This window comes from Quercus lobata, chromosome 6 (assembly GCF_001633185.2).
Source record: "Quercus lobata isolate SW786 chromosome 6, ValleyOak3.0 Primary Assembly, whole genome shotgun sequence".
NCBI lineage: Eukaryota > Viridiplantae > Streptophyta > Magnoliopsida > Fagales > Fagaceae > Quercus > Quercus lobata.
The window spans coordinates 775,176-789,288 of record NC_044909.1 but is presented as its reverse complement, the minus strand read 5'-3'; the positions used below and the strand labels follow the sequence as shown (position 1 = coordinate 789,288).

Here is a 14,113-nt window from a genome sequence, read left to right as displayed (position 1 = left end):
TTGAAGTTCACGAAATTGAACATATCAAGGAAACGATAGTAAAATATGCTTTTGCCTGTATCTTTGGTTTTATATAAATAAATAAAATATATATATATATATATATATATATTTATCTCAAGCTGCCATGCATCAACTCCCTCAATAAGGAACAGAGTGAAAGGACATGCACTTTTTCACTCCTTTTTTTAGCAATTTGGCTGAAGATAAGCTTCAGTTGGTTAACAGTAAAGGTAGTGTCAACGGGTAAAAAAAATGTCAAAATTTATCGCTCATCAATCACAGTTTGCCACCTTTAACAAGTAGTAGAAAAAATTAACGTGTGAAACAGCAGGCGTCCACAGACTTAGTGCTTAGGTTGCATAACTATTATTTTCACCATCTACAATGATTTTACCAGTTACTCCCACTTAAGATTGGACGTAATTACTATTAGATTATTTCATGATCTTCGATGGTTGCCACGTAAATGAAAAGATTCTCAAGCAACAAAGGTTAAGCACCATTCAAGTCTTGGGGAAAATTTTGCTACATATAGATTGATAAATATTTTCTACATGGCCTAGTTTGACATTCTTCCCATTATGGGTGGACAATGCAGAGATAAAGACCTGTAATCTATGATGGGTGTACTTCCCATGTTCTCTAGCTCTCTACCAAGTATGAACCATACATAAACTAAAGCTCTATTGCTCTAGCACTATAATCTCACTGATCTGAGAATTGGGAAGAACTTGTAACTACGCCTGGATCACGTCATACATATACAAAGAAGAAATACCCGAAAAGAAAATAGCAATTCATGATTGCCATATCTCCCGGTTATTGCTCCGCCACTAACCCTCTCTGCAGTCTCTAACAGTAAAACATTACTCTTTTCACATTCTCCTTTAAGGCTGGCAATGGCCGGACACCAGACTCTCCAGCTGCTCGTGTTCCCTTGGCACCATGACCAGCACCCCCACCCGTCGAGCCATTCTCCTGCATCTCTGGCTCCATGTAGAATCGAGCACGAAAAGCAGCTAAATGTGCATAATACGCTGGAGGAACTGCACAATAGCAACAAACTCAGCTACTTCAGTTACAACTTCACATTAAAACTGGCTACATCATTTATGCTATAACTTCAGGACAGGATCTGTACAGCTCATGATCATGACAAGGCACTTTTTGAGGGCATGACCACATGCTTCAGATTTAGGGAGTTATCTCAGATGCATTCAAATGAATGAATTAAGTTGGGAAAACTGAAAAAAATTTTAGAGACTATTCTCAGCAAGTCATTTGTAACTCATTAGGGTTGCAACAATTCTCTCCATTTTATTTTATACCTTCCTAACAGAGCCCTAAATTAATGAGTTTCTTGAACACAAAAATATTTTATTCCTTTTTTTTTTTTAGGTGAAAAATAAAGAACATGCATCTATAATACTCCTCAATGTTGAGTCCATTACAACTCTTACTAGGGTTTGCTTAGCCTTCAAAATCATTCCATCATCCCTCTAAAGATTGACACCCTTTTTTTAGGGCAGAGAGATGGGTGAGGGGTTGAGGGTCTGACCGTGAATCCATCACACCTTCCTATAGGGGAATGAAGTCCTATAAGGTGTCAACCTCAATTGCAAATATATGTGAGACTGTGCAAGGAACTACTTTGCTTACCAACAGAGACGGAACGCGTACATCTTGCGTATGTATAACAAAGATTATTCGTCAATGACTGGATTCCATCTGGTGTAAAATTGTTCTCATCCCAAAGAACATGGTAGTGAGCTGGCCGACTTGTCCCCTAACACATTAGAAAGATATAAATTTCAAAATGTTAGTGAATATGTACTTAAGCTGCATGATTTACAAATAATAAACAGGCAAAAGTTGTCAACTTCTCACTAGTAAATAATAATAAGAATCTTCCATTGCACGTGGCTTTTCCATCTAAATGTCAATCCCAATATTGCTATGGTTTCAGAATGACAGATTAAATGGAGCACCTTTTCATGTACCAATATGATTTGGGACCTTATCCAAGAGATGGTTTTAAAATGGATGTATAACAACTCATTTCCCAAAAACTTCCTAAGTCAATTTGACAGCCAAACAAAGATATAGGAAGGACAATCATGAATGCTCCTTTTTCAATATATCTCTTAGTCCCTTGATATTACCTACAATAGCATCCTCTCGACCACCCCAGTAGTGGCCTGAGTATAAAAGTTTGGATAAGGTAGACTGTTGTTTTTGGGTCAACAAATTAAAGCATAGTTAACTGTAATATCTATCAAGTGGCTCGGGACAAATGTATTTTGGTTGTATATGAGCAACCAAAAACAAACAAAATGGTTTGATAAGACTCCTCTCTAGCCAAATATAATGTTTTTACCTGAATTCCAGCGTGGCTGCAGAGATAAAAATCGAATTCCGTTGGATGACAGATTTTAGAATCAACCACAGTGCCTGAGAAAACAGATTAAATGTCATTGGATAAACATTACAAAATCGATGATGGTTTGAATTGTGCATATGTATGCAAAGCAAAATGGATACGATTTTTGAAGAAACTAAAACCTCACCAGGCAAAATGTTCCCACTCTTGTCCATGCTGCTCCTGTCCCTATGGTTGTTAGCAAATAATCGAGTGTGATGTCGTTTTTGTACCACAATGAAAGTCACTGGTGGCTGATAATTTGGTTCTAGCGAAGCACAAGCCTGTATGGTAATTATGTATAAGAACCACATAATTTTTCCATATTTGTCCTAAATAATTTAATATGATGAAAAAGAGACAAATATATCAATTTTCACCTTCCGGATTGCATCTAACTCGTAAAGCAGAACTTGATAAAACTGTCCTTCACTTACACCATCCCTGTTTGAATAATTTTTCATCATCATAAGAACTTTTAAGTATAAAATTAAAATCATAATGCATTTCTTAAACACAATATATGCATCTAAATATCTATACACATTCCAAAGTATGCAGATCAAGCAAACTTGGATCAAAGAATGACAAAATCAATGAAAAATTCAATCCCTCCAGAGATATAATTAATCGTATCAATTCCATTGAGCAATTTCATAGATGCTATCACTTTTTGAGGGTCAATTTTATTGGTAGTTATACATGCACTCAACAGGTCTTGAACCCATGACCTTACCCTCCAACCCTATATTTAGCTCATTAGCCTCTCTTTTTTCTTTCCCGCACATTTGGTATCTGATATGAGAAAATGCATACTCATACCATATATCATCAAGTGGTTATAGTTATTTTTTGACCCAGAAAAAGGCTTGCTTCTCTTGCATAGACATCCAATAGTCTCTCAGCAGAGTGTATAAATATTGTTAGACGATTGATTCTCACGAACACAATGACAATATTAATCAGACACATGATTGATGCACAGAAACTCCATGTAAAACTAAATCAGCATGGTGCTTTTAGCTATAGTATTCTGATATACTTTAATGAAAACCTCAAAAGAGAAGATATTCTTCTAATTTGAAATCGACTTTTGACTTGCACCAGTTTAAACTTTGAGTTTGCATAGATAATTTAAGAAAACTCCTTAGTTAAACTTTGAGTTTGCATTGTTTCAAAAGTTCAAATTTCTTCAACTAAAGAATGTTGCAAATAATCTTTAGCACAAAATATAGTCTAACTTTCAAAAAAGTTATGCTAAAAATAAAGTGCTTTAGCAATTTATCTTATCAACTGTTTCCATAAGACGACAAGACCCCAAGCCACTAACAAATTTTTCTGTAGCAACCTCCATTAGATTTGAGAATGACATCCACCCATCTAAAGTTATATTTTAATAAGCAAATAGCAACCTGAATTTAACACTTCAAGCGAGTTAGTTATAGGTAACTAGCAAATTCTGTGTTAAATTGCACCAATGTCAAAAATGCTCATGAAACATTAAAAAGAAAACATAATTTGGGGAAAATCAAAAGAGAATCTGAAAGACTGCATTGCAGACAAGAATATTTGACCTGTAAAATATAATTCTCAGTGGCTTCTGCCCCGTTGCCTTCCTAAAAGAAACTAGGAGATCCCTGCACAAAACAGGATAAATACAGACATGATATGCTGACACCATAAAAGGATAACAAAGTAAAGAAGATGAAAATTCCAGCTTAAGCAAATGAAGAGTGGCTATACCGGATCATGCCACCACTAACCAAGCCACGAACTGGATCATGCCACGTTTTGTACAGGTCCTGTATGAGTTCCTGTCTGTGAGCTTGAGCGCAAACTAATCCAGCATATTTTGTTACTTCAGGCCAGTCCTGGGAAGCTACTACCTACAGTTGGACCAAAATTTATCAGCAACCAATGTCTCAATAATTCTTACAGTGAAAAGAAGTTTGTAGAAATATAAATTATTTATGAAATCATACAGCAGCTATTGAGGGACTGGAGTCCTCTCCGTTCTCTGGGTGAGTCACATCAGCTCCAAATATAATGGTTGGTATGTCACTAACTAATGGTATTCTGCAGCTGATAGCATCCAGAAGAACAGTGTTTCTACCACCCATCTGCACCAAGAATAGGGAAAATTAAGGATTCAGCATCAGGAGCCACGAATTATCTGGAAAGTTGAGAAGTTATTGAAGAAATATTGTCACAAGAGTGGGCTTGCTGGTACCAGCCTCCACAATGGTACATAGTTAAAGAATTACAATGGGAAACTAAATAGGAGGTATGCATTACCATTCTCAAATTAGAGACCTAATCAAGTTATGTGGTAAAAGTCAAGCTATCAATGCTTAGAGAATGAGACATTTGTAAGTTGTACCCTGATACATCTCAAAATATGTGGTAAAATTCAAGCTATTAATGCTTAGAGAATGAGAAATTTGTAACCTGATACATCTCAAAATATTCAGAGAATTTTGTTGACATTGATGATGTAACTTACATGAAATTCATGGTAAAAATTTATATAACCTTGAAAAAAAAATAAAAAATAAAACCTTAACATTGATCTTCAGAGATACGTTAGCCAAGTACTGCTTGCTGATCTTGAAAACATGCTTCGTGAGACAACATTGTGATATTAGTCCAAGATCAGTTTCACAGATTCGCTTGAGATCACCTGAGAACAGAATCAGAGAACAACCATGTCACATTCAAGTTTTGTTTCAGTTGGAGCAAATCAAGCTCAGATCACAGTTTCATGCATCATAAACACCAAACTATGGGACATGGCATACCATACAGTGACCCATTGTTGTCTGGCAAAATAGCTAACAGAAGCTCTAATTCTTTTCCTTTTGTCTTGTTCATGGCTGAATGAAAAACATGCTTCAAGGCCTTCTCCACTTGCTCAGGCCTGGCATTGTAGATTGGAATGACAGGCTCTGGATTATATTCCTAGAAAACAGGAAAAACTTTAGGCTCTGCTTAGATGATATTGTTCGTCCTTCAAACATGCAGAATGAAACAAATAGAAAACTACCATGCCAGATACTTGACACATTTGGGCAAGTTCATTACAAAACCCACGAGCAACACTTTCTTGTACACTGCGTGAGAAATTTATACACGCCCACCGACTTACAGTCATCCCATTGATCATTTTCTGCATTATGTGAGGTGCAGGAAACCAAGAGATCAGTGGTAGAATCAATGTAAACTCAATGATAATGCTAAAACCCTTATAGGTAAGAGACATTAAAAAAAAATAAATAAATAAAAAATCTGAAGAGAGAGAAAAAAAAAAAATTCAGTTCTTTCACCATTCTAAACAATTACTGACTTGATGGGAATTTGAAAATTAATACTCATTTATTTTGTTTATGAAAACTGAATGATGAATCTTTAAGTTTTACAACATTTCAACTATTGTCTCCCAGTTGGTTGTGACAGAATAATTAATAATATTTATAAGACAAGAGATCAATGCACCAATAGTAGAATACCTTGTTCATCATGTTCCATTGACCTACTTGTGGCAAACAGTCCTTTTCTTTTCCGGTTTCATGATACTTCAGCTGCAGTTAAGAGTGTCATTATAGCAAACAGTTTATATAATATCAACTGCTATTTTCTGAAATATAATCATGATAAGTGGAGGAGCACATTACCCAAGGAGCAGGAAGAATTCGTGCCTCAACAGAAGCTAGCTTTTCACTAATTTTGATCCCAAACTCCTTTGCATAAGGATCTTGATCGTAGGCATTCTGTTGAACCGTCTGCTTGTGTCCAAGAAGGATAAAATGTTATTTATAAAAAACTAATTCAAGACCAAAAACACCATATAATTCTATTTACAAGCCCTGCATTGTCCCAATGATCTCTTGTTAAATTTCCTGCAACTGTGTTTGAGATTCATTCATAAGTTTCAGGCTATTATATTGATATTTCAATGACTCCAATCTCATCAATTCTAGACCCTTTTGAATCATATGAAAGTAGCCAAAACCTCTACATATTTTGGACTTCTATGCAGAATAACAGAGCCTTCCTGAGAAGGTAAAAGTTGAATGAATTTAATCTGTAAGAACATTTGACACCTGTTCTCAAGAACAGAAACAGTCATATAAAATGTAAGATTTTCTTCTCCCTTGGAATCTAGAAATGCTATAACGCTTCAATTATTCATCTTAAGAAGACAGATGACATTTTAAATTTTCAAGATTTTTACAATTAATTAGGGATGGAACGAGGTTCTAAGGTTTCAAAGCTGGATATCATAAGCAAAAGCAAGTAAACCAAAAGTGGTATATGAATTATGCCAAGTTCACAAAACTTATCTTGTAACGTTTCACTATCACTCTATTAATATTTTGAGGAATATTTTATAATGTTACAAATACCTGCAAAATGTCATTTTCCCTATCTCTAGGTCTTTGGCAAGTAACTTTTAGTAGAGCAGTAATTTGCCTCTCATTCAGCCTTTTTGTATATCGTTGCCCCTCAACAATTTTGCAGGCCTGAAAAATCACAATCATGCAGATTTCATGCAAAAATGTACAAAATAGAAAATAAAATAAAATAAATTAGGATAAAAGGAAAACCTTGCTAAGGAGTACTCCCTACCTCCATAGGTAAATAGTTAGCCTTCTTCTGGTTTCCTACTTGAAGACAAGGAAGGTGTGTATGTTGAATGGTGAAGCCATACATCTCTTGGAAGTATTCAACAACCGATTTCATGTTTGAATTGTCATCAACAGGAAACCTGAACAAGTATACCTTAACTAATTAAACATGCAAATGAATTTATCAATCAAGCATTTTAGGAGGAAATGGAACAAGTTTTGCCTTTGCTCTTATTGGAAATACAACTAAGCTGGATTTTACTGAACTTCCATTCTTTCATAGTACATGAACTCTCACCAACTTAATAGCTCATAGACTTTGAGGTGAAAATATAAACAAGGAATAGTTAGAGATTTACACTAGTTCTCTCGTAGGTTGAGATGTCAATCCTGAAACACGATACTTTCTTCGTACATTTCCTCTGTGTGTTACTTCAACTTTCACTCCTCTAAGGGCCTTCTTAATCTGGTAAACATTTCAAAGTGGTATTCTAGATTAAATGAAATACCAAGAAAAGGGAACCAGAAGGCATCACCAATATAGAGAAAAGCACCTTTACACGGTCAGAATCAGACAATGGCCTTAATAAAACATCTTTGCTTAAAAGCTGGGCAACAAACTCTATAACTGGGAGAGGCTCAATAAATGCAGCTGAAGCCATGTCTGTTACATGCGATGATTGAGTGAATAAAAATGTGACTCTGTTTGAGAAAGAACTTGAGTAATTTGATTAGAAAATTCACAGAATTGTAGCCTATTACCAATGTTCAAGGACAGGCCCATCTGGGTAGGCCTTATACTCTGATAAAATCCACACCATGACTCCAAGCCATCACCAAGCCGTTGTGGCGTTCTTATATCGGGTGAAAAAAAGGATCTCCCAACGGGGCAGTACCTTTACAAAATGCAGGCTTTGTAAGATAATAAGAACCAATCGTACAAGGGTCATTGATGAATATATATATATATATATATATTGCATCTAGTGTACAAGACTCGCTTCTGCAGGGTATAAGAGAAGTGTTTGAGAGGCAACCATACCCTCAATTTTACATCAATTTTTGGAGAGTTGTATGAGGATCACTGGTCGCATATAAAATTTAACCTGATAACAAGCATTGGGAAATTATACCTCTTTGATGAAAGTTCTCTTAATACAATGTCAAGAATTTGAAGAGCTTCCTGTGGTGCGTCAGCGCGCTTGCCAGCTAGAAACTGGCCCAAATGATGCATGTTTGCCCTTGCAACAAACTTAATCACCACTTTATATTCTCTCTCCCTTCTGAAAATTTGTAAATTGGTCAATTTAGGTTACTTCCACTGAAATATACAGAAACAAGGCCAAAATAAAGTCCTTCATTGATACAAAATATTTGATCAATGTAAATCTTTTTTTTGGGGGGGGGGGGGGGGGGAGATTTTCCTTTTCCTTTGTCATTTCCTTTTTTTAGTTTTTCTTTTTATTTTTTAATCTCCAATTCTATATGATTTGTTAGAATGAGAACCTTCAACTGAACGAAAAGAGGAAAACCCAGATGGCAGAAAGGAAAAGGGAGAGTTAATGATGACAAGAGAGCGCAAGCAATAAATCCTTACTTAGGGCCATTGATTCCATCTTCTTGATCTACTAGCTTAATTTTGAACTCCTTCCAAGCAAAAGGAAGCTCCCCAGCTGTGTACAGACTCTTTCTGCCATCATAAGCAGGTAGTCTCGTTCCTAAGTCAGATTCTTTGTATAACCTCACCAGTTCTGCCATGATGGCTCTGTTTACAGTTCTTGATGACACTTCAGGAGTTATGGTAACCTGCAAACAGTAGGCAACAGATGGTCAAAAGGGGAAAAGAAAAACAACAGGAACAAAATTGATGGCCGAATTTAACGCACATAAATGGCATTAGAAGAAAAGGACCGTAAAGGAAAACAGAAACCTATTCAATTTCTTCAACTGCAATGTAACAGCAAACATAGGGATAAACCACACCATAAACTTATTGAATGTCAGATTAAGGGGCCCAATTGCTAAGAAACAAGGAAAAAAAAATATAAACCAATTCAATTTTTAGCAGCAGCATATTAATAGATATTAAACCCCATGAAAGAAAAGAACTTACATCATACTGGTTCAAGTCCTTGTCTGGTAACTCAGCAAAGAAATGGTTGGCCTTGACAATACACTTTGCCCCAACTTGACCATATCCAGGCCTAGGAGCAAAACTCAAAGACTTGCTTGATGTGGGAAAACGCATCTCCGGTTCACACAAGTTGCCACCATTTTCAACAGTACCATTTGCAGTACTTGCTACAAGAGCTCCTGCACGGTTTGCAGAGACAGGTTTATGCACCACCGTGCAATGCCTAGAACTTGGACGCATAAAAACATCACCTTGATCAGACTTTCTGCCCCCTCTGTTTCTTCTTCTTCCTCTGGATTTTGAAGGTGGTGAAGTTTGGTTATGGGGCTTGGTATTGTGGGGTTCTTTTGGTGGTGATGGTGATGGTGGACCTTTGCCATTTTGGGCTGTTTTGGGTGCTTTCTGAACCGGGTTCATGGAATTCTGCAATTGGGTTTTTATCACAAGGTGTTGCTCTGAGCTCTCTTTCATCTGCCTTATAGGCATGCTGGTTTAGTTGATTTGCTGACTGATGAGACTAATGAAACAAAGCACAACCACTTTTTTCTTCAAAAAGAGAATCACTTTTACCATATGTCACGCAACACCCGCTGTCTTCTCTTCTTCCTCTTCTACTTCTAGCCTTCACTTATTTTTCTCACAGATTCAAAGACTATTCCTGCTGAAAAAGACCAACAACAAGAAGCAAAGAATGCAGGTAAGCGAAATGACCGTAGATTGCAGAGGAATAAACAAATGGGAATAATGATGAGAAATGCATCATGGCTTTGTACGCAAAGTAAAAGGTGTAAGGGTAAAAGTCCAGTCTTTCGTTGACGATTACTAGTATTACTATTTATTTGCTAAACTGAAAACCCCAAACCATTCACAGCTCTGTTTCAGGCAGGAGATTGACCCTTAGAAAATACATAGAAACAAATTAGAGCCAAAACCCAACAACAAATAGTTACATTTTTTGTCTGACTAGTAAGTGTAGAGCCATTGGGTGAAGAAAGCAGACATACAAGACCAAAAAATAGATTTTTTTTAAGACATATTTCTTAGTCTCCACTCAAAATCTGGGAGGACCATCAATAAGAGAAGAAACATAAAACACGAAACCCCAAACAAAACTTGCAGCCAGAAAATCAGGTCTATAACTCGAAAACCATAAATGCAAAGACAAAATCAACCATAACCCATAACCCATAACCCCAAACCCAAACCTTCTTCAGATGCCTCTATTAGCAAACCAATGAACATGAATCAGCAAGACAAGGAAGAGCATAGAATAAAACAAAATAAATATGTTAAACAAAAGAAACTAATACAAGCCCAAGAAACGGAAATACCCAGAAGACAAAAACCATTTCTTTAGGTCTGTCCCCTACCCAGAACCGAAAATCACATACAAGATGAATAAACCGAAGCAGATAAAAACATAAGAAAGTATAAAAACAAACAAATGAAATTAAAAAAATAAAATTTTAAAACCGTATGACTGCCATAGAAAGAGAATAAAAACACACAGAAGAAAACAAAAATTTAGAACATATCCAAAGGGAAGGAATAAACATTGAAAAGGGCAGTGAAATCACTATCTGTAGGATACACAAAATTAATGCAATGCGCCCACAAACATTAAATATCATCTGGAGTGCAAAAAAAATTAAAGACTCAGCAACTAACCAACCCACCTTAACTATGAGAGAGCGTAGTCTTAAGGAGTAAAAGAAGTAGCTTTGAAGTTGAAACTTGAATCAAGTACTAAAACAAGTAGCAAGTAGTACTAGTATATAACAAAGAAAGGAGGAGAGGGTGGTGTACTTTAAAAAGGAAGGGAAACAAAGAACGTGATGGGAGATTAAAAGGGGAACCAAAAGTAGGCTATAAATATTAAAGATGGGGTTTTGGTGGAGGATTCAGAATTCAGAGAGAGAAAGAGAGAGAGTAAGACGATGATGATGATGAATATGAATCTTTATACACGCATGCAAAGCGCTTTTGGTGTTTTCTTTATCACGTGTAAAAGGCTTGTGAGGTCCCTGCCTCTCCTTTGCTTTGCTTTAAAAAAAAAAATGACTCTTTCTCTATCACTCTCACTCTCTCGCTTTGTTTCCATTCTGGACTGGTCGCGCAGCCTCGGGACGTACATTAACATGACCATAGATTTAAACTTATAATAAAAAATGAAAAGAAAAAAAATATATAGAACATAGAGAGAGAGAGAGAGAGAGAGAGAGGAAGAGGAAAGTGGCGTGTATGAGTCCAAAAGAGCCACTGAGGATTTATAAAAGCAATCATACACAGAAGAAGAATAATTCGAACTTGCAGTCTCTCTCTCTTGCAGGCAGGCTTCTCCATTTTGTGCTCTCTCTCTCTTTCCAATTCTTTGTTTTTCTCTCTCTCTAGTCCCTATGTAGTGTATTATGTAATGTCTCTTTAAAAAAAAAATATCTTTGTTTTTTTTATTATTATTAATTTTCATGTTCTTTCCACTGTACCCACCAACACCACCCATCTAGTGGCTTTGGTAAGCCTTTAACGGTCGATTCAATGGTGGATAAGACCCGGGGTCCACTTTTCCTCGTGTGGCCTTTTCTGCTTTTTTTGACTCCTAAGCCTTGATCTACTACTCTAAGGTGTACCATATACATATTAAGCTTTTCCACACCATGTTTTTACTTTCTTTCTTTTTTTAACAAATTTGATATAATTTAAATATATTCCATTTTTCTAAATTAATGGTTATTGTTAGGATCGCTTATTCCACTCAAAGTTTTCTTATAATTAAACATTCAAATTCATTGTAATGTGTATTTTTTATCTTGTGGGTTAATTTGTAAGTTGGTTGAAATTTAAAGAGCTAAAATTGAAGTTGTACTAGTAAGCATTTCGACTGAGCGAAATAGCTGATAACAAAATGGCATATGATTGGTTTTTGAAAAATTGCTAAGACAACAAGTTAGCTAGACATTCACATAACACACGCTTGACAAGAATTGCAAAATATGAGAGAAACCAGTTACAAATGTTTCCACAGTACCAACTCTTAGCCTATATATATAAATCTCATTTCCCATGAAATTTGCAAGTTGAATAACTATATTGAAGAGCTAGAGAGAGACCTAAAACCCTAGAATAAAAACCTTCTCATTCTCCCTACCTTTTTTTCTTTCACCATTGCCAAATTATGTATGTGAAATGTGATTAAATCCAATACACACAAGGTAACCTTCAGAATTCCTGAGTGTTTGTTCGTGTTGGGAATCATTGGAAAGCAATCCTAAATCTCCAAGAGGCTTTGGAGTGATCAAGGATATTTAATCATGCAATTGGCAACTCAACTTGTAGATCTGATAACTAGAGAAGAGAGATGAGTTGAGGAATCAATTGTTAGCAACAGTGATAGCTCTATGAATTTTTTTTTAGGGTGGTCACTAAAAAATTTAAATTATACAAAATCTAATAAAGTGATAACTTGAATATTTGCTACAACTGCGAGTCGAGTCGCTAAAAAGAGAAAAAATTTTGTAACTACAAAGCCAAAAAAAGTATAACTGTCGTCACCATCAAGGAAAACTCACAATTACAATATATTTTTTGGTACCATTTTTAGAGGAAAAATGAAATTAGAGATTATTTTTATTGAATAGGTTAATCGAGTTACAAATTTTATCTTTTTGTTTTATAATAGGTTTTTTGTTGAATAATTTGTTCACTTGTTGTTGTTTAGTCTTGTCTTGTTTTTATTTGGTTTATGTTTATTGTTATTTGGGCTAATATTTGTAGGTGTTTGTAGGATTAAGGGCCCAAATTAGATATTGGGCCTTGGGCCTTGGCCGAGAGCATGAGTGGTTCGAGGAGGAACAAATAATAATGAACGGTTTAGGCACAGGCTCAGGATTTAATGAGCAAGATGCAAATAGGAAGATTGTCCGAGGAGGAATATCTCATCGAATACGATAAGTACAGCTCAAATATGTATTCCAATGATTAGAGTGACCTTCCATGAAACTCCAGTGATAGAGATGTGCATCATAAACATACGAGAAGGAGGGGAACCTAAAAATATCTAAGGGAAAACTGCTACCACCGCATTGAATGCACTGTAACTACTTTTCTAACCGCATTTATGTGGAGAAGACCTCTGAATAGTGCTGCCTTGGCTACCACAACTCACAGAAAGCCAAAAAGGGTGTCTAATGGGACAGGTACTCAAAAAAGAGTTCAGATGTTCAACAAATATAGGATCAAGATGGTCCAAAGGGAGTTATATAATATAAGAGACCCTCCACGAGGAAAGGATCGGAAAAATAGAAAGAGAACACTGTAGTCATCAAAATTATACTTGTATTCAGTCTAGTTGATTTATATAAAGACTTACCTCCTCAGACAGTGAATTGATTCAGATCAGTGCTTCTTGTTCTTGTTTGATCATCATTTAAATCCATATTAGTTGTTGTCAAATTCATTAGGGCCTAGTTCTTTAACCTACTCTCTACAAATTTATTGTACTGGGCTCACTGGGCCAAGATCTCATACATCTTGAGATTGGGCTGCAAATCATGTCACTGCAATGTTATTTAAGCCTTTTTTTTAAAAAAAATTAAAAAGCATTAAGGATTATATTTGGGGGGGGAGAATTAATTTTGGAGCAATGCTACGTCTACAATATTTTTACAATAAATTTTATGCAAAAAGCTGTTATTGGTGGGTAAAAAAATGATATCAATATTAAGCCCAAATTAGAATCAATACACATTGGATTTGTTGTGCAAATGTTGTAAATATAGTAGTGTAAGGACACGATTTGTAACAACCCATAATGGTGTTGGGTTCACACTTAAAAAGGTCCAAACAATATCACTTATAGAGCGTGGGTTTGAAAGGCTAGGCCCCAGTCACCAAACGGTGGGTTTTTCGTGGTGTTCATACATGGTTAAGCCGTTT

The 14,113-nt window shown here is 35.9% G+C and overlaps 1 protein-coding gene across 4 annotated transcripts; it reads right to left on the bottom strand.

Annotated features, from left to right (window-relative positions):
- Positions 1–509: 509 nt before the first annotated feature.
- Positions 510–11,535, bottom strand: LOC115993931 (protein argonaute 10). 4 transcript variants are annotated; one of them, XM_031117933.1, is made up of 22 exons: positions 11,467–11,535; positions 9,161–9,842; positions 8,645–8,853; positions 8,181–8,330; positions 7,810–7,943; positions 7,602–7,711; positions 7,407–7,513; positions 7,049–7,187; positions 6,826–6,942; positions 6,094–6,201; positions 5,929–6,000; positions 5,466–5,588; positions 5,221–5,380; positions 4,981–5,102; positions 4,405–4,542; positions 4,166–4,308; positions 3,997–4,059; positions 2,803–2,866; positions 2,571–2,706; positions 2,381–2,454; positions 1,663–1,789; positions 510–1,049 (listed from the first exon to the last, which is right to left on the bottom strand). In XM_031117933.1, the coding sequence occupies exons 2-22, from the start codon at positions 9,665–9,667 to the stop codon at positions 856–858; spliced, it is 2,997 nt and encodes a 998-aa protein (XP_030973793.1). In that variant the 5' UTR covers positions 9,668–9,842; positions 11,467–11,535; the 3' UTR covers positions 510–855. The 4 variants fall into 4 exon arrangements, with proteins under 4 accessions (XP_030973793.1, XP_030973791.1, XP_030973794.1 ...); XM_031117931.1 differs by lacking the exon at positions 11,467–11,535 and adding an exon at positions 10,858–11,381; XM_031117934.1 differs by lacking the exon at positions 11,467–11,535 and adding an exon at positions 10,858–11,381 and having other exon boundaries at positions 9,161–9,839.
- Between the last annotated feature and the right edge of the window lie 2,578 nt (positions 11,536–14,113).